Raw genomic sequence first — 24,808 nt, 5'->3', positions numbered from 1 at the left:
GCCTCTGAGATATATATTGCCAAGCATCAAAAAGCTAAAGTAAATATAACCTTTTTAAATAAGTTTTCCATGTTATAAAAGTGGGCCTGTAACATTGGTATAGGGGCCTTGATATTGCATGCATAGTAACGTTACTGATGTGTGAGAGCACTTTAGGAGGTCATACCTAGTGTACAATAGAAACTTGAATTTGAGTTGTGGTGTCGATGTGTATTGTCTGAAATAGGAAGTATATCATCCATTCTGACAAATTCATACAGAAGAGACGAGAACAATTTAGATTAAGTTCTTTTATAAACTATCCAATAGTATGAAGATTACCATTACAAAACCTTCAAGTTCACTTTTGCCCCAAAGTGCAAGATAGGTGAAGCACTGATTGTGAAACAGCCAAACACTTACATGGCATGTTCTGTAACTAGTGTGGTAGCTAGGTAATATATGTATTATATGTATAATTTTATGTATAGTTATGTTTGAACCCTTACATGAAGTAATATTTAAACCATTTATGAAAGAAACAGAGAAAAGAACAAATATATATATGTACCACAGGCTAACGAAACTGACTGGTCCCTGACATGTGTTTGAAACTGTTTGTCATGATTTGACAAGTGTCCTGGTTGGAGAGGTACTAGCAGGTTGAACAGTATACTCGATCCTGTGCATCATTTCCCTGCCAAGATATTTTTTTTCTAGCAGCAGTGGTCCATCTTTTTTTTTCATCACCCACTCATATCCGGATTTTTTTTCAAGTAAATCCACTTGGCATCTTTTTTTTCCCGAAATCTTCCAAATGGTCCACCCCTTATAGGTTTGTTTGCGTAAACGAAGAATGAGAAATGTCATACAAAGAATTTGAATAATGAGGTTAAAGGTATACATGAGTGACCTCAAGTTCCACTATTCACACAATAGCCTCTAACCATTATGTATGCAGCAGTTTCCTGGGACAATACATTTGTATTTACCGTACAGTGTTGCATAGTACGTGCCTGCTGAGAACATCGACCAAGGTTTCAATATAGAACGCTGTTTTCCACGACTCTTGCCTAATGATGTTGGTAGACGTTTATCTTAACACTATCAAATGAAATGCAGAGACATGTTGCTATCGAGGCCGGGTTTAGTAAGTGAAACAGTTTATCTCTGACTCAAGCTATAGATATTGTGATGAACACTTGGCTCTTCTCAATGTAAATATTCACCCTCATTTTAGGAATTTAACTTTTTATTGTCCCTACAGTGAAATATGTTTGCTTAAAGTCATGTAATAGACCCTATGTACACAATGTATAACGAACAATGCATACTTTGACTGTACTAGAAAGTAACCCATAATTCAATCTGCATGTGACAGGGTCTAGAAAACTTTTCATATTTGTTCACGCTTGTTGCTTTCAATCTGGCATTTATACTTGTATAGTTAAAACAAGAGGCAGGTCACGTTTGTGTTTAAATGTGTGTCTGGAGGTGGTATGACTTTCACTAATTACTGATTGAATGTAGCGTATATAACTTCTGAACATACATACTCTCACAACCCTCAGACATATACGTACCAGTGCTCACACGCCCCTACATACATACATACATACATACATACATACATACATACATACATACACACACACACACACATACATACATACATACATACATACATACATACATACATATATACACACACACATACATACATACATACATACATACATACACACACACATACACACACATACATACATACATACATACATACATACATACATACATACATACATACATACATACATACATGTACATACATGACAGCTAACAAAATTGGAAATTCGTGTCATATTTTACAAAAATGACGAATGAGCCTAATGATATGTGAATGACCACTACTAGCCAAAAATAGTCTACCTATGACACGTGGGTTGAAAAGTTTCGGTTATTTTCAACTCGGATGTCATGCAGTACCGAAGACGAATCGTTAATTTTAATACATCGTTTATGTGATTACGTTCGTGAATCGTGGGGGAACAGCCCATATGAATTACAGTTTACAGTAAGTGAGTAAGCAATAATCTACAACAAACAAGGAATGTAAACCCTTGAAAATTGTTGTATCAGTTCAAAATAATTAAATGCAAATTAAAGGGGCACAAGCTGAGTTTATACTTATTTGGGCATAGTTTCTGCTGCATATTTTAAATGTACTTGTAGAATTCTCCTTACTGAAATGTACTTAACCATCACTTGCAATTGACTGAACTCAAACCTGGTATTAAGATATAACCCATACAAAACTATCCAATGACGTCATTAATATGCGTATCAAACAATGTTCAGGAAATCCATACTATGAAATCAACGTAATTGTTCTAACAAAGCTAAAAGACAATTGCAATGTAGATGACATGTACTGACATTTTCATTATACTGGAATGTGGTTTTATTTAAGTATTTTCACCTAAAAATAAAAATAAAAGTAAAAATTTAGAAACTCAGCTTGTGCCACTTTAAGTAAATCAATACTTTGTCGCCGGCAACATGACAAGCGCCATCTATACCACACAGGAGAAGTATGTTCATAGTAGAGTACTTGATTTCGTTCAGATTTGACACGCTATTTTAAGGTTACCTTTACAATTATTGACCCTTGAACCTATCTTTTCATAACTCTCCATGAGACCGAGCTACTCAACCCTACAGGTAAACAATAACATCTTAACACGCACGAAACCTAATCTGTCTGCCTCCTTTGTCCAAAAATCTTTCACTGCAACTATAGCCATAAAATATCTTTAACAACGCTCAATGAAAGGGGTCTAAAGAGTTCTTTTAAAACGTCAAAATCTGCTAGTAGATTTAACTGTCTGGTCGTGGGAACAACAAATTCTGTGTTCAGCACATATTGTCGGACAATTGCGTTCCATATATTAAAAACTTTATTTCCGATTCTCCGTTAATATAATTATCATCATGTTAAAACATATCACCACTGTAATGATGTTGACAGTCCGGACCTCGTTCTTAATTTACATCAAATTTCCACCCGTACAATTAACATCGATAGCTGGCATGCACATACTATAGTTACACCAGTCCTATACGTCCCTCTGAATATTTTTTGTTCTAAGATTTTAATTTGAAATCACACTGTTACTTCTACAAGTTATGTGCTCCCCATTCTTGTCAGTAAATATTCTCACTTCGTTTCTTATTGTTCAGATTTGGTGTTGTTTACAATGCATTGGGTTCAGCGTAGGTCAATCATTCCTACTCACTCACTCGGTGGTTCTTTACTAGTAGATTAATGTTGTTGTCGTCACTATGGTATTTACTAATTTCTGTTATTTCCTCAGCATTTTACAGCTTTCAGAAGGCGTATCGTATGTTTTACGTTTCTTCTTTGATATGTCAAAATAATAGATCCGAATATACCACTTTTATAGTTTTTTGGCAAGACCAGATTCAGATATTGTGATTGTTATTTTATTTCAAAGTTGTTGTAACGTACTCGTGATCCGATTCTTTTGTTTCTTCAGCATTTGAGCTTGCCGGGATTCTGCGACCAGTTTTACGTTTCTTCTTTGACACGTCCACCTGCTCGTACACATTACTTTTAATGGCAGGGGCCTCTACATAGTTTTTACCATTGACCCTCCCCTTTTGTCCCGTGGATGATGAGAGTTGTCCATCCATAGAGGTGGCGATCTTCTTAGTCGTATTATCTTTGAGTTTACGGACGTTTTGTTTCTCTTCAAGCATAGAGTTTGTGTTATCTTTCAGTTCGATACTTTGAATATCTTTCCCTGCTTCCCAATTCACAGCTTCTTTTCGTTTACCAGTCTTCCTGAAAGTAAGTTTTTGGTGCAGTGTGATTGCAACAGAAGCACTTTCATGGTTGTCTTTAGGTTGTCCAATGTTATCATATACAGTGTTACCTGAACCTGAATGCGGTGATATATCTTCTCTTCCATAAGAGAAGATCTGTCTTGAGTGATATTCCTCAGATGCTTTATTCCATGGCAATTTCCTGTGAATTTTTAGGACACGGAATATCACAAGGCTGATAATAATTAGCACAGTAACAATGACAACCCCCACCACAATACCAGTAATGATTCCAGCATTTCCACTCTCAGATTTACTAGCATGATAAGCCGTAGTGTTATCTTCATTGTCAGATATAAAATTTCCCTTCGTTGTTAAATGACTATCTGTATGTATAATGTTATCTTTCCTTGTTGGTGTCATGGTAACCTTATGTATCCCTTCATCTTTTGTTGTTGACATAGTAACCATAGTTTTTGATGAACGGATTTTAACATCGATATTTACTGAAGCGGTGGACATTCCAATAGCATTAGTAGCTTCACAAGTGACTGTATATTCACCATTATCTTCCATCAAAAATCCCGTCATTGATAGTGATTTGTTTTCATTGGAAAGTTGAATATTACCACTCTCTAGTGTAAATCTAGGAATATCTGGTAAAGTCCATTCGTACTTCTCCACTGCTGGGTTTGCTTCTGTATCACATGTGAAAGTGATGAGAGTATCTTCCTCTGAGACGGTTTGAGAAGAAGACATGACTTGTATACTTGGTTTATATTGAACGTTGAATGGTCCGAGTTGACAAGTTTTGTTTGATTGAAATGTTGGGTGATAGCTTGTACAAGAATATGACACTAAGTTATCTCCTTTAGTCGCTGTAAGAATATGTTTAATGAAAAAGTAACCACTGCTCTCATCGGTTCCACTTCCAGTTGTTAACAGAGATTGCGTGACCGTATTGTACACCTTGTACCATTGTAGTGCTATTTGTGGCACACCGGTGGGGTCTGCCGAACAAACCAGACGTACAACTTCACCTTCAATGACATCGAAGTCACTTGATCCTTGGAGACCAACAGAGCATTGTAAATCTCCAGTCTCTGGGTAAACATAATTTCTAATATATGCTACGTTAGAAATCGTGACAAGGGCACTAGTTCTTTTCACACCACAGAAGTATGCACCATTGTCAAATTCAGCATGAAAAGCATCGGTTTGAATCTGGAGATTGTATATAGAATTCTCTCCTGATATCGACTCGATAACAGAATAACGAGTGTCAGCTAAACCGGTAGAGTAGAAGATAGCTGTTGTATGACTTATGGGAGTACCTCTCTTGTACCACACCACTGACTGACCTATTTGGAGGTTCTTCACACCACACGATAAAATGAGTGCTTGCGAGTAATTGCTGTTGAATGGAAATGTCACGCTCTTGTCTTCTGGCTCTAGGTAGAACGAAGGGGTCGTGTCTTGCTGGCCATTACACGATACTGTCACAATTGCAAAGCCAAGGAGATCCAACAACAAAGTCTCGTACATTACCGCAAATATGCTCCGGAATTAAACAGTTACAAAACACCCGGGTTCGTCTTTCTTCAATCGCTGTTACCCTACCATAGATATTTTCTGTCGATTTGAAATCTCGCCAGATATGTCCGTAAAAACGAGAACGAGAGAAGAATAACTGAATGATTTCAACAGTGTGCTATTCTATACCATACTGCAGTATGTGAAGGAACAAAAGACACATGAACAGTCGGACAAAGCCAACCCTGTTTGTATGACTGGGAGTGTCCTCCTTTCATCGATCGTTTATTGTGCACACCTTTTGTTAAGAAAAACTGTGTTCAGACTTAGTTCTGCCTTTAGTACCTATATTGATTATTACTGCTATCAATTTAAATACGATTTAATGTGAGAAATACACCTCTGTGACATATACAACTTTGACAACGTTTTAAGTTTATTGTCATGGCTATGATGATGTTTTGTTTGTTTGTTTGTTCTTTTCTCACTTTTTCACTGCAATGCAGAATGATCAATCCCTGCCAATAATCCAGAGATTTATAATTTGGTGATCAAAACACACTGACAAGAGACATGTATACTACAACGAAGATGATATACGTTCAGAGTAGTGTTTATTTTCTTTCAGACTGGAAGTGCTGTCTTTATATTACATATGCCGTTATTGACCTATGACCTTAGCTCGTCAGGATCTGCTTTGACTGAACTACTGAACCCTCCAGGTAAACAGTATAGTCTCAGCATGACCCCAAATCAGTCTCTCTCCTTCATCAAAAGAATTGTTTGTTCACTCCACCCATAGCTATGTAATATCATTAGCAGCATACAATGAAAGAGTTCTAAAGCATTCCTTTATGACGTCAAACGTTAACTTGTTTACCAGAAAGAGAAGTACGTGTAACCTGAGGTAGTACACTGACTATAGTTATATTTTTATCACCACAAGTTTGTCAGATTCAAAAAAGACATGAATGTTCTTGTATATGTAGGTACAGGTTCTATGATTTCTGAATTCTAGCATATATTGACAAATGTTATATTTTTTACAAATAATTACACCAAGTATTTATTTCACGTTCTTTGTTTCTATATCTATCACCATCATGTTATAAAAACACCCGAACACTGTAATGAAAGTGGCAGTCCAAAACTCAGTTCTTAAATTCCATCTTATTACCATCTCACAGCATATCTGTAGCTACAAATTCACCACAGTATTCTACTTGTACTTCCCTAAGAAACTGTTCTTTACAAAATCACAAATTCAATTTTATAACCTGATTTTACAATAGTGAATTATATTCAAATAAAGTGAATATTTTTGTAATTTCGTAAATCAATCATTAACCACACAAATATGGTTAATAATTTCACTTAAGATATTACGTTATTTGATTTTTTTTTAAAGGTGATAAGAACTAGTATTTACTCGATTGTTCTTATCGGATACGTTTTTATATTGATAAACGAGTTATAAGATTTCTGCTATATAAAATTCAAACATGATAAACGTTACTAAACTGCAACATGTTTAATTCTATTAACCCCCCCCCCCCCCCATAACTGTCAATTGTATTTAGATAATGTACAGAGACACTTAGTACATATAATGAAAACAAAGTAATAGTTACTAAATGTTCACACTATACTGGCTAATAATACTAAAACTGTAGTTGCTACTGGACGTACAATGGACTTTTAATTTCTTGTTAGTTATACTTGATATTTTGAGTCTCATTACCAAATTGTTAAATCTCAAGTTAATGTGTGTCTGTCTGTATGTCTGCAACTTTACTACTTTCATTCGTACTTCAGTTATTGATCTCGTCTTCGTCCTAAATCTGCTGATAGTTCCAGTCGTTGACAATGGCAGCGACATAGTAGTTGTTACAATGATGATGATGATGATGATGATGATGATGATGATGATGATGATGATGGCGAGGAGGAGGAGCATGATGAGGATGATGATGATGATGATGATGATGATGATAATAATTATGATTATGATAAGGATGAGGATGATGATGATGGGGGTGGGTGGGTGATGATGATGATGATGATGATGATGATGATGATGATGATGATGATGATGATGATGATGATGATGATGACTACGACAACGGTGGTGGTGCTGATGGTAATAGTTGTGCTTGTGATGATGACCACACTGTTGATATTGATGTCATCGATATTTTTAAGGGTCAGGTAGCCTGCATTGCGCTTATTCTAACAAAGTTATATAAAATAAAGTTAATTGGTCTTTCAGAATACGTCATTTAAATTCAAATTCTGACTTCTGCATACACCGTGCCCTCCTCGTTGTTGTCAATGTTCATACTTCGTTTCTTGTTGTTCATTTTAGGTTCTGTTGACGATAAATCGAGTTCAGCGTAGGTCAGTCCTTCCACGTTATTCATTCGTGAGTTCTTTTCAAGTTCATTGTCTACATCGGTATCGATCTCGCTGCGTTTTTCGTTGATATGTGTCGTTCCATCAGCATTACAGGTTGTAGAGGTTCTGTCATAGGTTCTACGGTTCTTCTTGGTCATGTCCACCTGTGCATACATATTACATGTTTCATCATTGGTTTGTGTACCACTAATAGCAAGGAAGTCTGTTTCATATGCGGTGTTTTCCCCCTTTTTCACATCACTAATGATGCCATTGTTGTCTTTATCAGAGACTTTCATATCCTCAATTTTAGAGGTAGTGGAAATTCCGTCTTTAGATTTACGTTTCTTCTTGGACATGTCCACCTGGGCGTACGTATTTATGTTGTCAGATGTCTCTTGGTAGTTTATATCAGTAACCCCACTTTCGTGCATTGTGGCAGACGACTGATGCTGTCCATTGATCACCTTTGACACAGTATCTTTGCAGTTATGATTGTTTGGTTTCTTTGGGACCATCGGCTTCTTGTTATCTTTCCATTCAATACTGGGAAGATCTTTTGATGAACCTTTCTTTGTTGTATTGGTTTGTGATCTTGTCTTTCCGTCGTCTGTTATCACAGTTGGACTGCTTAATTTAGAATTATTAGTTTTCTTCGACGCAAGTTTTGTATGCAGTGTGATTTCAATTGAATCGTATTCGTTATTTTCCGTAGATAGATCAACATGGTCGTTTTGATATCCAACTGAACTCGCATATGGCGATATCTCTTCTTTTCCATCACTGCTGATATTCTCTAGTGAGAGATGACGTTCTGGATTTTTCTTCCTGGTTGATTTCCTTCGTGATTTCAGGACACAGACTACCAAGATTATGATGATGATAATTATTACAATAATAAAAAGGACAGAACCGATAACACTGCCAATAATGATTCCAACATTTTTAGTCTGGGATCTAGGAGCAGAATCTCTATCACTGTCATCTTCAGTAATGCCGTTATCCTTCGATGCTGGTGTTATTGTAGTAGAACTGGGAATAATCACATTAAAAATCGCCGAAGCAGTAGACTTTCCAATAGTATTAGTAGCTTTACAAGTGACTGTATATTCACCATTATCTTCCATCAAAAATCCCGTCATTGATAGTGATTTGTTTTCATTGGAAAGTTGAATATTACCACTCTCTGTTGTAAATCTAGGAATATCTGGTAAAGTCCATTCGTACTTCTCCACTGCTGGGTTTGCTTCTGCATCACATGTGAAAGTGATGAGAATATCTTCGTCTGAGACGGTTTGAGAAGAAGACATGATTTGTATACTTGGCTTATATTGAACGTTGAATGGTCCGAGTTGACAAGTTTTGTTTTTTTGAAGCAGTGGATGAAAACCTGTGCAAGAAAATAAGGCGTGTGGTTCGTCTTTGTTCGCTATCCAATCGTACCGAATGAAACTGAGAGCGTTGTCTCCTCTATAGCCATTAGATGTTGATTTTAGAGATTGAATTACGTCCCCCTCCTTGTTCCACTGTAGTCTTATCTTCGGTACACCTGTTGGATCACATGAACAAGTCAAACGTATTTCATTGCCTTCACTAACGTTCATATTATTCGGTCCATGGAAACCAATTGAGCACTGAAGGTCCCCATTCTCTGGGCGAACATAGTTTCTAACATAAAGGACACCTGACTGTATTACAGGAGTAGTCGAACCACTGTGTGTCACAGCACAGATATATTGACCATTATCAAATTCAGCATGAGAAGCATCGGCTTGAATCTGTAGATTGTATGTAGAATACTGTCCTGATAACAACTCAATGATAGAATAACGATTGTCAGTCAAACCAGTGATGATATACATTGTTTTTCCTTGACTTATTTGAATGCCCTCTTTGTACCATACCATGTCCTGAGTTGCTTGAAGATTCTGCACTGTGCACAATAAACGGAGAGCTATTTGGTTGCTGCTCAAGAAAGAAAAGTGTTGGCTCTGGTCTTCTGGCTGTATGTAAAAAGACGGTTGCGCGTCCTGGGCACCACAAAAAACACAAACGAAGCAGAGAACTATTGACACGAGCGGTAGCATGTACATGATGGCCCCAAATCGGTACCAACACAAAAATAATAAATGAATGTGCAAAATGTAGTTATAGGTCCTGCAATACACAGTGTTAACACTGTCGTCAGTACTTATTTCCTCAGTGTGGGTGCTTAATCCGATACTGAAATCTCGTTTCACAAGCACCAACAAGAAATGCAGGTGGAACAATTGAACAATGTGCCTGTTGACTGTAGGTGAGCGACCGCTTGAAGACCTAGACAAAAGTCTAACTCATTTTCCTACATGCTGCACATCCCTTATTCATAATGAATAGTGTGTTCGACAACAATAGTCGTCAGTAATAGACAAGTCTTGTCAAGATGCTGGAAGACGATCGACAATGTAGAGCAAAATACTATTATTTTATACACCTTATATCATATCTTCAGAGCATTTCTTTGCATATTCAAAGTACGGCCAGTCAGACTCTAAATCATATCGTTTGCATGCAATAGCCAATTCCTTATAAGTCTGGCACAAAGGTGATATACATATGGGACATATGCTTAGCTTACAACTTTTTCCACGAAAACACCAAATTTAATCGAATAGTGGCCATATCTGTTGTTAAAATGCGTAATCTGTGTGAACTGTTGGGGTGCACAAATGTCTCTATGTACGTGCATGTATGTGTGTACGTATGTATGTGTGTGTGTGTGTGTGTGTATGTATGGATGTATGTATGTAACTGTACGTGAGCGCGCACACATGCATATATATATATATATATATATATATATATATATATATATATATATATATATATATATATATATATGTATATATATATATATATGTGTGTGTGTGTGTGTGTGTGTGTGTTTATGTATGTATGTATGTATGTATGTATGTATGTATGTATGTATGTATGTATGTGTGTATGTATGTATGTATGTACGTATGTCCACACGCGCGTGCGTGTGTGTGTGTGCGTGTGCGTGCGCGCGCCTCTATGTGTGCGTGTGTGACTTTGAAGTGTCTTATCAACACTTGGTAATTGGACATCAATGTTCATCGGATGTACAAGTGTTTTGAAAAAAAATCATTTTACATTTGGAAGGAGAAACACCATCCTGGCATATTCATCCACACCACTTGTCAAGATAAATTAGTCAATACATGGAACACCATCACCTCAAAATGGTCAGTAAGTAATCCTTTTAGTCAGTGATGTAGGCCGTGATGGGGCGCCCTCACACATCGGTCAACTCAATTCAGATAGATTCACGATAGATCTAGAGCCGGCCGGTGAGGGCGGAGCGAAACCTAATAATATATTGAAAGATTGTTGGATTGTAATTTGTAATAAAAAGCGAATATTAAATCAATACACGGAAATTGTATTGTGTTTCCATTCATATATTTATTACGAATTGTTAGCTGCCCTGTACATCGTTCTATTTGTTTTGTTGTTATTTTGATTTTATCATACAAGCGTGGTGCATGGTCTGTCCTACGACATATTAAAGTTGACTTGAACGTGTTTTCAGACATTTTTTTCTTTAATATTTGATACTGTGACTTAATTCTAGCATTGTACACCTTGCACACCGTGTAAGAAAACAAATTTGAGTAAAAGTATACACAAAGTATTTGTAATATATCCAATCAAATTGATTTTTCAGTCCGCACCCAAAAATCAGGAAAACCCCCCCCCCCCCCCCCCCACTCAATCATGATTTCAACATGTAATCATATTAATTATTAGATTTAAATAGACCCCTTATGGACATGAACAATGTCTAAAAAAATATTGATATTCTAATAACGTTCAGGGAACACATTCTTAATTGTCTGATCGATAAATAAAATACCCCCGTTTAGAACTAGTGCAGTGCTTGTTATGTTTGAATCCCATGCAATGTACATGTGATTAAAATAGGCAAACCCCTCAAAGATTATCTATGCAATAAGTGGTGTGAAATTTTGACGAAAACTTTACTCAGCTTAATATTTTGTCCGAACGTACAAAATATCGTCCTCTTACTATAGTCTAGTGTGTGTTTATGAAATTATGTATTCCTACGTCGCTCTTTTTTTGTCAGATTCGTTTGACATCGTCTACACACTTAGGCTTGCTCTTCGACACAAAAAAAATGAGTTCGACTCAATAGAAATGCAATAAGTAAATGAATTTGGAAGCAGTTACAATTTAAACAGATTTATTAAATTCAAAGTAGATTCTAAGAAAGAATATTAGTCGCTCACAAAACGCAAAGAAATAGCGTCGCGTATATACCGATTATAATGTGGTCACGGTTGACTAAGAACTCCACTTATCACCAAGGATTGGCCCTCTACGGGAATTTACGGCAGGGGAGGGCTGATGATGAGGAAATGGTGGGGGATAATAGGAAAAAGATTGGTGGTGCAAAGGAGGCGGCCTTGACAATTCTCTCTCTACCTGTTTTACGTTTATTGGTTACAATCCAATTTGACTCGTCACGTGCCAGAGCATTGTTGACCGTGTTTACCGTGACATAGCATAGCATACCATAGCATAGCATACAACAATATGTTAGAACATAAGTGGTTGGTTGAATTTCTCGAATTATTATTGACTGACTAATCAGGTCGTCCTAGACATTCAGACCTATTTTAGGCATTCGTGCGCTGAATCAGACGGTGGGGTGAATGAAGGGATTGCGACCTCTTTGAGATTGCAGATAATATGATTGAATGATTTTCATTCATCCACATTAGCTGCAATCTTTGTATCTGTACTTTTATATAATAGGTTGTGAATAACAGAAGAGATTATAAAGATGAAACATTGTGAATAGTAAACTATGTATTGTACCCGCTTATTTTGTCACAGCAAAATACATAAGTATATCATGTTAAAGTTCAAAATCGTATGATCTTTTAGCTGTAGCCATAGATAGAGTTCAAAGGCTGCATGGAGTAAGGACCAGTAGTTTCCCCATAAGGAAGAGTAACCTTTGCTAGCTGACGGTTCTTGTGAGCAACAGTAATTTTCCCTTAATTTGACACACTGGCTAACACTTGTATATACGTTTACTACTATACACCAGAGTGAAGCACTTATGCGGGGAGTGAAGGAAAGGGTAGTAGTGTTAACCTGTTTACGGTTGTGCTGCGAAACATGGTCGTACCTCCCTATTGGGCAAGATAGATACCGTGGTGGAATAATTCTTGGCACAAAACCATGGCCGAACCAATTTAATTTCTACAAAGATTTTAAAAACTCGGGATCAAAAGTCTTGCTTGAAAACAGAGACCAAAATATACATATCAGTTACATAAAAGGATGAAAGTTTTGGTTGGCTGCTGGTGGTGGTGGGTGGTTTTTTTTACTTTTTGTCGTAAATCTAACCCAGTACTAATTAGGTCTCTGAAGCACAACTGTGAATGCCGCGGACTCAGCAATAAGCAGCTTGAAAAGTATGCGGTCAGCATTATTACATACAGGATCACTACATAATGATTAAAAACCCAGAATCAAAACTCGACATGTGTTGGGGAAAATGAGTGTCAAAACTACAATACATACATACTGACGATGTACTATTTAAGTTAGTATCTTTCCCCCCACCCCCACCCCACCCCTGTATAAATATCAGCGTTCTAACCTGCAAGCCCTAAGTGAGCAGCCAGGCAAGCTGTAATCATTGAAAATTATACATGTATACCTCACAAATTGACAAAAAAAAACACCTTACAATCGTGGTCCTTACTTTTAACAATATTACAGCCTACTTACAGTGTGTTTGTTTGTCAGATTGTATTCGTATTGAAAACGTGATGGAATATGTATGCTTGTTAAAATTTAGTTCATCGCCACCCAGTAAGAATTGTACCAGTAGATGTTACTAGAGTAAAGTAGACACACAGTATCCGGTGATAGCATCAATATGTAAACGTTACATGTTAAACATGTACACACTCTACCATATGAAAACATTGTCAATTTGTCACGATGGTGCCTGGTACCTGACGACTTTTTTTGCATCTGTGCATTTCTGCTGGTATCGAATTGCTGTAAAGTTCAATTCGATGTGGTCGCTCAACAATAGCGTGATCGTATTTCATTTGAAAGTAAATACACCACACAGTGATTGGAGAAAAATATATTCGTATCCGTTCTATAGATTGTCGCCATGCTTAGACTACTATGAATTGTAATAACACATTTTATTGTACATAAAGGAGCTTTGACGAAATTAGTGCATACATTCTCCCAAATAAGCTTAAGCTGTAAACAACCGAGTCTTCCACATAATTGTCCACTTTTCAATTCTATCTGCCAAATATTTGTCTATACTACAGGCAGTCATTGAGTCGAGGGAGCATACATACATACATACATACATACATACATACATACATACATACACACACACACACACACACACACACACACACACACACATACATACATACATACATACATACATACATACATACATACATTTCCGAGTTTCAGCAATGAGCTGTGATTTCCCCCTCAGATACACATAATGTATGTACTCGGGGTTGTCATCTTATAATCAGTGACATTATGGTTTTTTTTTATCCAGACGTAGAAATCCCCTTGGTGATAAGATAAAATGAAATTAACTACGACCACCCTTACTGTTATTTGTAATAAAATATATGTAGGCTGGTAGCTTGACAATGTTTCGACAGAACTGTCTTAATGCCCTCGCTTGTACATATGAAATCCGCCTTAATAAAATCGTCCTATAACATTTTGTTTCTCGTGATACCTCAACCGTGAGTTTACAGTAATTTAGTTCACCGTTCTATATTTGAAATATGTGTGGGTACCATCATGGAATCTACCTCATACATACAGACATGCTGGTATCCCATGTGAGTGGTAAATGCCTACGTTGATGTTCAGTACCGGAATTTATGATAACGACGACTCAAGAGAATATCCCTCGATTACAGAATATACACAGTGGCATAGATAATTATTAATATTTGTTGAATTAAAAACAAATTTTAACATCTGAAATGCTTTTTAATAGGACTCAGATTCACAATATAAGCTGGGTCATTTTCCTTTAAATATTGTCAGGACAATACTGTCGATGGCTGACGTGTGATTGCTGTGGCTATATTGCAAGAGAGGTGGATCTGTGAGGCTTTTCTCAGTCTGGTTGTCTCTTAACGCTAACTTGAAAACACAGTGAGTATTAGTGTTATCTTATAAGGGGAACGACAAGGATTACACGCGATCAGACTTTTGTTCAGGTCCAACATTTTGACGTCGCTCTGCCAGACAACTAGTTTTCACTCCTAAAATTCAATCCTTATTCAACCTTGGCCTTTACCTAAGAAACACAATATTAATTAACTTTATGATAAGACTATTGATATGGCATAACTCAAAGATAATTTTCTATTAAATTTCTAGCCCTATGTTTAGCATAGATCATACAGTATAAATTCCAAACCTTTCATTTGATTATGACTGCCTGGCGAGATATTCTTTTTCTAATATCCAAATCGAACTTGTCGAGCATCTACAGTAACTTTTGTAATACAGAGACAGTTAATAAGTTGAAGGATGTTTGAGTATATTTAAAAGATTGCTATAAGTAATCGATACACTCTACTGGTAGATACTATTATCTGACATTGAATTTACAATCCCCACATATAAGTTGGTTTCACTGAATTCATCTTTCGCTAAATCTAGTGACTAAAGCATGCAGATAAGCAAAATAAACATGATTTTCCAACCGTATAATATGTGGTTCATGGTAAATGCAACTTGTTTGTTCGCACATACGTTTGATAAGTCAAACCCCGATCTTTGTTAACATATAGAGCATACGTTGTAAATGTACCAGCTATTTTAAATTCCTTTGTTTTCTTACATTTACCTAATACGTCATGATATTACCTTTTTCAGTACACCGTATTTCTAATATAGATTTAATTAGCATTTCTATATACCCAGATTATCATAGGAATAGTCAAACCGCCTGTAATTACTAGGCAATTGAAGTATACAGCAGATTATAATTTGATAAAATATTATGAAATTTAATATTATATTTTGGTATGATTCTGAACTGTATGAATAAAGACCTATAGTAGTTCCACTATTGAAATGTGTAGGTTACTTTAAACCCAGAAAGTTTTACTATCTTTCAAACTTATGTTTTTGTCACTAGGAGAACAGTGGAACCAAAAATGAAGATTTGGATAGTAACCTTTGCTCCTTTACTACTGTGTGTTATACACAGTGTTGATTCTAAATCAGCTGGTGTACAACTAACAGAGCCAAAACAAAGATCCGTGGACGAGGACAACTTGTTCAAGATTCTCCCTCATGATGCAAATGGAGGTAAGGTGGAACATGACGGAGAGATGAAGATACAACCGTATATCGAAAAAGAAAGGCGGAATGAAAAACAAGGAGAGTTTAAAATACAACCACACTTGGAAAGCAACGAAATTGATAGAGAGAAGAAAATACAGCCATATGTTGGAGATGAGGATGGTTATGGGGAAATGAAAATCCAGCCATACATAGGAAAAGAAAAGAGAAAAGAGGAGAGTGAATATGACATACACCCTCCCCTTCCATTGGCAATTTTAAAGAATAGGTACGACGAACTGCATGAAGATGATGCTGGTGAAGGAGCAGATGAGGAGGACGTGGTTGAAAGGGATACTGACTTGGATGAGGATTACGAATTTGAACTAGACCGTGAGGAACGAAAGAAATCTAAGTCGAAGAACAAATCGTCGAAGAATAAGTCTTCAAAGAACAAGTCTTCTAAGAACAAATCAAAGAATAAATCATCTAAAAGTGGTTCTGGATCCTGTAGTGGTGAAAAATGCAAAGGAGATTGTGGTGCTGGACCACCTGGACCACCTGGCCCTCCCGGTATTCCAGGATGCAAAGGATCGAAGGGAGATAAGGGACAGAAAGGGTGTCGAGGTTCAACAGGGCCGGAAGGACCGAAAGGTCCATGCGGACCTAAAGGCTCACCTGGCAATCCCGGATCTCCGGGGCCAAAAGGACCAACTGGGCCGAAAGGGCCAGCAGGACCTCCAGGAGAAGACTGTGACTGTACGAGGAAAAAGTCTGCATTTACTGCTGTACGCACATGCAATTCCTGTGGCTTTAAGAACGGGGAGATCATCCATTTCAGTAGAACCATCACCAACAAGGGAAACGACTTCGACTATAAGAAAGGCATATTTACCTGCAAACATCCGGGAGTTTACTTCTTCACCTTCAACGCCAGGAAACCAACCCAAGAAGTAACTATTCAGGTAGACCTACAAGTGAATGACCAGACACAGGTGTCTGTACACGAAACTGATGCGCATCGTGATCACACAGACAGTGGAGCCGTTAGTGCTGTGCTTGAACTGGAGGAAGGTGATGAAGTATATTTGCGTCTGGTGGAAGGGGACGCCTTAGAAGTTGGTGATAATAAACCGATAGTGTTCTCTGGACACTTGATATACGAAGACTGATATGTGATATTCACCTTTGACACTGATGGGCGATGTAACTGTAATTCAATAGAAGGCCTTAGTATTGTAGATTTCCCCAAGTTTAGTTTCTACTGATGTTATTTAGGAGCAAGGAGCGACAGAAAACTATATTTCTGAACATTCCTGAACCAACTTGCATTTTTGCTTATCTTTTAAAAGGACACTAGAATCATCTGAAAACAACTGGCGTGTAACAAGTCACTATCTACCTGTTAACATGCGTAATATACATCTATGGAATCTGGAAGAATTGTTTGTCGTAAAGAGGACTTATGATCGCATTCAAATCATTCTCTGTTATCAAATATGGTATTTTAGTTCGACAAAGGGGCCACCAAAGGCACTGTGTTAGTCATAGAGAACACTGTATTGCGTCTGTGTAGCCCTGTCCACCAGGCATCCCCTAATTAGAATACACTGGAATTGCTTTGAATAGATGAATGGGAAATTTTGATGATTGTAATTTACAATTTAGAATTGGAATTCTTCCTCACTTGTACTTCTAGAGGCATTCCAGTAACACACATCTTGAACTCTTGTAGTAATTTAAGTCGGTTAAAATCTGGTAAAGACTCTGTAAGTTTTTATATCACACTGTTGTGATCGATATGTATCTAGGTACGTAGTTAAAATACCTGACGGGGACAGTAAATCATGCTCGCATCTGCAGTGAAACTCAAACACACCAGTATTGATATGCATATCCTCTATAGGATTTATTCATTACAAGAGAAAGTAGTCGCGTTGATATTTTACAGTAACTACTAATTTCAGAAAAAAAATTACATTCACAGAAACTTACATGCATTTTTAAGATATAAACGAAATTACATGTAGCTGTAATAAGAGGGATAAAAGAAGTAATAACTCAGATGCTGTGTCAAATTCTGGATTTTGTGTCTTATGTTTACATTGATTGAAATAAGTACATACACGCTCTTTCATTACCATATGATTGTGTGTGTATATTAGCATGAGGAATTTCATACTCAGTTGTGACTTTTAACATTTCACCTTTAACCTTTAGCATACAGATCTTTCTTTTACCATTGCTATTTCCTATGTGACAAATGACTAAGCCATCTCAAAGTCATTGTCTTGCTTTCCTTGATATCATTGTACACATGAGTAATATTTTTCATCTTGTAGACTGTTTTATATAGTTCTTCCTCAATATCAGAACAAAATTCATTTGAAGAAACATCAACAATTCTCATAACTTATATATTCACCAAATTATATTTAGGCTGGGCATCTAAATCGTTAATGTTCTTTTTTTTGTATGCAAATGTAGTACAATTTTACAGTGTCTTTCTTCTGAAAGTGTAATGTTGTTTAAGATTCTGAGATACATTTGGAAGAAAACTTGAAAATTTGGACAGATGCAAATGTTCCAGGTTTTATGTATAGAGAACGAATCCATATGAATAGTAACAATTAATTGAAAGTGAATAATTATGACAAAGTATACAATCGTGGTATCGACTGGTAATTCTAACCATTATCTTATAATCTATGTCGTCAGCAAAATAATAGTTTGAATATATTAACCATAAATGAGGTGCCCTGAAAAGGCTATTGGTTGGTCGGTTCCAACCTCCAGTGTACTCCCAAGAACTAATCTTAGGTAGACTTGGTCACCTTTTTTGAGGTTCAGAATACAGCTGACACTGCCAGTGTCTCCATTTTGGTCTGGACCATCGGTTTCATGAATTGAAACTTGCTTGTCGCCGTTTAATTCCAAATCTACCTGAACTGTGGTTTCTGATTGAGGCTTTCTGGCATTGAAGCTAAATAAGTAGGTACCAGGGAAATCACAAGTGAAGATGCCGCTTCCATAATTGAAATCACCGCCAACATTGGTCAACGCTTTGCTGAAATGAATGATGTCACCATTTTTAAATCCACATTTATTACATGTACGTAACCCAGTGAATGCGGATTTCTTTGGCTTACAATCACAAGGAGAGCCAGGAGTACCAGGCTCGCCTTTTGGACCACATGGACCTTTTGGTCCCTGTGGCCCTTTAAAACCTCTGCGACCCTTAGAACCCTTTGGTCCACTGGGACCTCCAGGACCTGCAGGTCCTTTGCAACCTTTCTGCCCCTTCTGACCTTTCTGTCCGCGACATCCCTTTGGACCGGGTACACCTGGTGAGCCAGGTGGACCAGGAGGGCCGGCCTTGCAGCTTTCACCGCTTGATTTCCCACCTCTTGAGTTGCTTCCAGACTTGGATTTCGACTTTGACGACTTGCTTCCAGACTTCTTGCTTTTGTTTTTGCTTTTGCTTTTGCTTTTGCTTTTGCTTCTGCCTTTGCTATGATGCCTTCTGTACAACTGAAGAATATCTCTCTCTTCTTCATCCAATTCTTTCTCATCTTCATCTTCATCCTCTTCATCTACATTTCTTTTTGCATCTTCCTCGACGGCGTTTTCTCCGGCATCTTCTTCATCTATAGCTCTGACATCAACTTCGACACCATGGTCGTCGTTTGTTTTCTGACCTTCAACTTCCAACTTTGCGGCATAATTACTACGTATGTAGAAACTGCCCAACAAAATAAATACCAGTATTGTCTTCATTTTAGCTCTGTAAATGTTACAAAAGGGATTTATCAGATCGATATACATCTTGACGAAATATCTTTTAAAGGTTCACCCTAGTCATAACACTAGGTTAGATGCCAGCACAACAGAGTTCAAATGTTCAATGTTATAAGTATAATAACTTTTAGACACTGACAATATGTCGTATTTATGGAATGTTATGATAACAAGGCTTCAAAACCACATGTATTGCTAGCAAGTTTAATACATAATCCTTCCCGTCCTCTTCTAATCCCATCTCCGTTTAAGATAGAACAGAACACATATGCATAAGTTGTAGATTTTGTATATTTCTCCAACAAACGCAATCTGTGATGCAATAATTAGGTAAAGTATCAGATGGGTATACAACTTTTAGGTTTTAAAATTATGAAGACGATTACCATTACGCAGGACAGACAGACAGACAGACAGACAGACAGACAGACTTGTATGAATATAACTAGTACAAAAGTAGCAATGTCACAAGAATGATTGCCAACGAACCAACACACACACACACACACACAATCAATCAATCAATCAATCAATCGATCGATCGATCAATGGAGATAATTTGTATTGTGCCAAAATGTAATACGACGTAATGTTTTATGGCGCTTAACAGGAACTATAGTAGATCAATGTAAAAAGTTATACAAATCTACAATCAATGTAACCACATACATACATACATACATACATACATACATACATACATACATACATACAACAAACATACATACATACATACATACATACATACATACATACATACATACATACAACATACATACATACATACATACATACATACATACATACATACATACATACATACATACATACATACAACAAACATACATACATACATACATACATACATACATACATACATACATACATACATACATACATACATACATACATATGACTACTATTAACTATTAACTATTATCGTAAAATAGATCAAGTTTAAACAGAACAATACTCACAGGAGGTTCTAAGTGCAATAGAAACGTCCACGCAGTGACTTGAAATTCTACGTACCAGTACATTTTATAGTATCTGTATTTGAATAGTTCCTTATACCAACTGTTGCATGAAAGCGTAAAATGTGGAGGGGAATACAGTATTTGTGAAATGAAAATATTTGCACAATAGTTTGTTTGGTCTTGCGCTTTTATTCACTATTACTATTAGAGACAATGGGGTTTCCTGTTAGACACACTCTTGTAAGTAGAGTAAAATATTGTTTCAAATGATCTTGCAGAAGAAGGAATCACATTTTAAGACTTTGATCCTCGTTCTCATCATTTGTCTTTAGCGATGGAGAAGATTTGATTGTGGTTGCATCACTGTTTCCATCAATGATCTCATATTAACAATATAATTACACTATGTCGTGTATATGGGTGAACTTTTCTGATGGTTAGCTTGATTCTAATTTACACTTCACAAGTCCTTCAAGTGTTACATGTATCTTGACTCTTGAAGCAATTTGAACTGTTACGACCTTATACAGACAGCAAGTTTGTCCCTGTAACTCTTTTATTCGATACTTATTCAGTTACCTGGTTTAGAGACAGCTTTTGAGAAATTCAAAAGTCAACCATTCCGAGTTTGCAATGAAAATTAAAAGACGCAAATATTGATATGCATATCCCAACATTTATTTCGTATAACAGAAAGTAACCACGTTCTGATTTTAAAGTATTTACCAAATTGAGAAAAAAAAGTGTTACAGAAATATCCATGTATATTACATGCTACCTTAGAGACTAAGCAAGCGTAGCTACAATAATATGGATAAAAATGATAACATTACTTTTGTGACAATCTAAGTATTAGTCTACAATGGCTATATTAGGTATGTAAACACACAATTCCGGTACCATGTGGTTGTTTGCTTGAGACATTTCACAATGACCTGTATCTTTAACCTTTACTTTACAGGGTTTTTCCCGTGTTGTTGTTACCTGTGCATATCTTAGTACTGACAGAACCATGCTAATTTAATTTTCATACCTTCCTTGACATCATGGATCCGTTTGTCATCGATACGTCGAAGCCATAAGACCACATTATTAATGATAGTTGTTTACGTTCATAGAGTGTAAATTATCACTGTGTGTCCACCCTTGGAGGCTGAACTTGTTAGAATCTGGAAATGTTTTGGAGCAAATTTAATAAAGAGCAATAAATTCGGTAAAATTAAGGAGAAAAACTCTTCCATTTTCTTGTTAAACAGGTTGTAGAGAATTATATGAAAGTAAATAATTGTGAATTAATATACAATAGTGGCTTCAATTGAAAAAATCGAACAGCTTTATATTATAACCTGTGCCGTCATCATGTTATGCTTTAATACATTAACCGTAAATGAGGTGCCCTGAGAAGGATATTGGTTTGTTGGTTCCAACCTCCAGTGTACTCCCAAGAACTAATCTTAGGTAGACTTGGTCACCTTTTTTGAGGTTAAGAATACAGCTGACACTGCCAGTGTCGCCATGTTGGCGGTGATCATCGGTTTCATGAATTGAAACTTGGGTTGTGCCGTTTAATTCCAAATCTACCTGAACCGTGGTTTCTGTTTTAGGCTTTCTGGTGTTGAAGCTAAATAAGTAGGTACCAGGGAAATCACAAGTGAAGATGCCAGTTTTATAACTGAAATCACCGCCAACATTGGTCAACGCTTTGCTGAAATGAATGATGTTACCATTCTTAAATCCACATGAATTACATGTACGTAACCCAGTGAATGCGGATTTCTTTGTGTTACAATCACAAGGAGAGCCAGGAGTACCAGGCTCGCCCTTAGGACCACATGGACCTTTTGGTCCCTTTGGCCCTTTGGAACCTTTGCAACCCTTAGGACCCTTTGGTCCACTGGGACCTCCAGGACCTACGGGTCCTTTACAACCTTTCTGGCCTTTCTGACCCTTCTGTCCGTTACATCCCTTTGGACCAGGTGAGCCTGGTGAGCCAGGTGGACCAGGAGGGCCGGCCTTGCAGCTTTCACCACTTGATTTCCCACCTCTTGAGTTGCTTCCAGACTTGGATTTCGACTTTGACGACTTGCTTCCAGACTTCTTGCCTTTCTTGCATTTCTTGCTTTTGCCGCCATGGTGCCTTCTGTACAACTGAAGAATATCTCTCGTTTCTTTATCCAAGTCTTCCTCTTCTTCATCTTCCTCCTCTTCATCTACATTTCGTTTCGCATCTTCCTCGACTACTTTTTCTCCGGCATCTTCTTCATCTATTGCTCTGACAGCAACTTCGACATCATGATCCTCGTTTATTGCCAGACCTTCAACTTCCAACTTTGCGGCATAGCCATATATGCAGAAACTGCCCAACAGCACAAATATGAGTATCGTCTTCATCTTAGCTCTAGAAATATAACAAAGCGGGTTTATGAAAGTAAGAAACACCTTTTTTACAGTTTGAATTTAGTTTCAAAATTAATCTTTGAAAAGGTACACGGTTAGACCTCACTACAGATTAAAATATGTATGATTTTACGTACTTTTACATTTAGACACTGGCAATATATTTGACTTAAAATGATACCACAGGTCTGACATACGGATCTATTTATTGCCAGCAAGTATGTTACATCAAACTTTCTGAACCCCATTTCAAACCCCATCCTTGTGCAGGAGTATGGCAGAACATATTTGTACAATTATTTTTCTCAGGACATGAATTACTACGATGGTAAAATGTGGAAACATGTCGCTCTGAAAAAAGAATATTGTACCAAGATAATCATTCCAGTCTTTAAAACTGTGAGGTACAAGACAGAACTCACACATACACAAAACGTACTTTCTGGGATTGTTATAGTATACATATAGTCCTACAGAGCGTCCATTATTTAGTTCATGGCTATATTAGATACAATATTGTCTTTGCCGTGTATGTCATTAGGCATTGATGAGAACTAGAGGCTAAGGCAGAATTTGACTAACAACCATCACAATAATACAAAATAGATTCTAGAAGACCCATATCGTTAAGATCTTTTTGAAGATTTACATTATCAAGTATTTTTCCAAAATTGCCACAAAAATATAGAAATGACAGTCAATACATAGAAAGATAGATAGATAGATAGATAGATAGATAGATAGATAGATAGATAGATAGATAGATAGATAGATAGATAGATAGATAGATAGATAGATAGATAGATAGATAGATAGATAGATAGATAGATAGATAGATAACGTTTAAAATTCCACTGAGCAATACTTACGGGAAGCTCTAAGTACCACCAAGGTGTCCACGAAATGATTTTAATGCCCCTTTACCAGTTTGTTTTATAGTATCTGTATTTGAACTTTTCTTTACGCTTACTACTAAAATGTCATAGAAAGTATACAAGGTCGAAAATTATTAGGGGTAGGACAATATTTGTAATACAATCATACAACTAATACAACAAACACCCTTCAAATCAAGTAGTTAGCACACATGGCCAAGGCATGGTGAATATTTCAATAAAAATAGGTCATAGCCCTTGAATGCTACGATGGTGTGATAAGTACTGTATAGTATCAAAACGGAGTATTCACCGACGTCCAAGAGACAGATTTGGTGTTGTTTATAAATGATGCTAAAGAGAAGGAAAGCTTTGTGATACATATGTTTATGTTTGAACTGCACTAGCCGCAACTGGAAAGTTTTTTCAAAAAATAACTTACTTGTAATATTGTACACCGTGAACAGTATGTATCAACTATGGGCAAACGTTTTTTTGTTTTTTGTTTTTGTTTTTTTGTGGGGGGGGGGGGTTGGGTTGCAGCTGTATGCACAATAAAACAAATCACATTGATTTTTGGGTCCGCATCCAAAAATTAGCGCTCTCAAA

At 36.8% G+C, this 24,808-nt stretch overlaps 3 protein-coding genes across 3 annotated transcripts; 1 reads left to right on the top strand and 2 right to left on the bottom strand.

The window, feature by feature from the left end:
- The first annotated feature begins 954 nt into the window (after nt 1-954).
- On the top strand, nt 955-18,212 carry LOC144433420 (uncharacterized). Its single transcript, XM_078121735.1, has 3 exons — nt 955-1,129; nt 14,902-15,012; nt 16,007-18,212. The coding sequence occupies exon 3, from the start codon at nt 16,026-16,028 to the stop codon at nt 17,322-17,324; it is 1,299 nt and encodes a 432-aa protein (XP_077977861.1). The 5' UTR covers nt 955-1,129; nt 14,902-15,012; nt 16,007-16,025; the 3' UTR covers nt 17,325-18,212.
- On the bottom strand, nt 18,044-21,020 carry LOC144433421 (uncharacterized). The gene is made up of 2 exons (XM_078121737.1): nt 20,928-21,020; nt 18,044-19,936 (listed from the first exon to the last, which is right to left on the bottom strand). The coding sequence occupies exon 2, from the start codon at nt 19,927-19,929 to the stop codon at nt 18,892-18,894; it is 1,038 nt and encodes a 345-aa protein (XP_077977863.1). The 5' UTR covers nt 19,930-19,936; nt 20,928-21,020; the 3' UTR covers nt 18,044-18,891.
- A 551-nt stretch (nt 21,021-21,571) lies between these two features.
- Nucleotides 21,572-24,237, bottom strand: LOC144433422 (uncharacterized). The gene is made up of 2 exons (XM_078121738.1): nt 24,194-24,237; nt 21,572-23,325 (listed from the first exon to the last, which is right to left on the bottom strand). Exon 2 carries the CDS (start codon nt 23,316-23,318, stop codon nt 22,305-22,307), a length of 1,014 nt encoding a protein of 337 aa, XP_077977864.1. The 5' UTR covers nt 23,319-23,325; nt 24,194-24,237; the 3' UTR covers nt 21,572-22,304.
- Nucleotides 24,238-24,808: the final 571 nt, after the last annotated feature.

Source organism: Glandiceps talaboti, chromosome 3 (assembly GCF_964340395.1).
Source record: "Glandiceps talaboti chromosome 3, keGlaTala1.1, whole genome shotgun sequence".
In the NCBI taxonomy this organism is placed as follows: domain Eukaryota; kingdom Metazoa; phylum Hemichordata; class Enteropneusta; family Spengelidae; genus Glandiceps; species Glandiceps talaboti.
Note: the sequence above shows the minus strand (reverse complement) of the source record. Positions and strands in the feature narration are given on the sequence as shown.

Coding starts and splice junctions, on each gene's coding strand:
- LOC144433420 (XM_078121735.1), top strand. CDS start 16,026: ATGAAGATTTGGATAGTAACCTTTGCTCCTTTACTACTGTGTGTTATA.
- LOC144433421 (XM_078121737.1), bottom strand. CDS start 19,929: ATGAAGACAATACTGGTATTTATTTTGTTGGGCAGTTTCTACATACGT.
- LOC144433422 (XM_078121738.1), bottom strand. CDS start 23,318: ATGAAGACGATACTCATATTTGTGCTGTTGGGCAGTTTCTGCATATAT.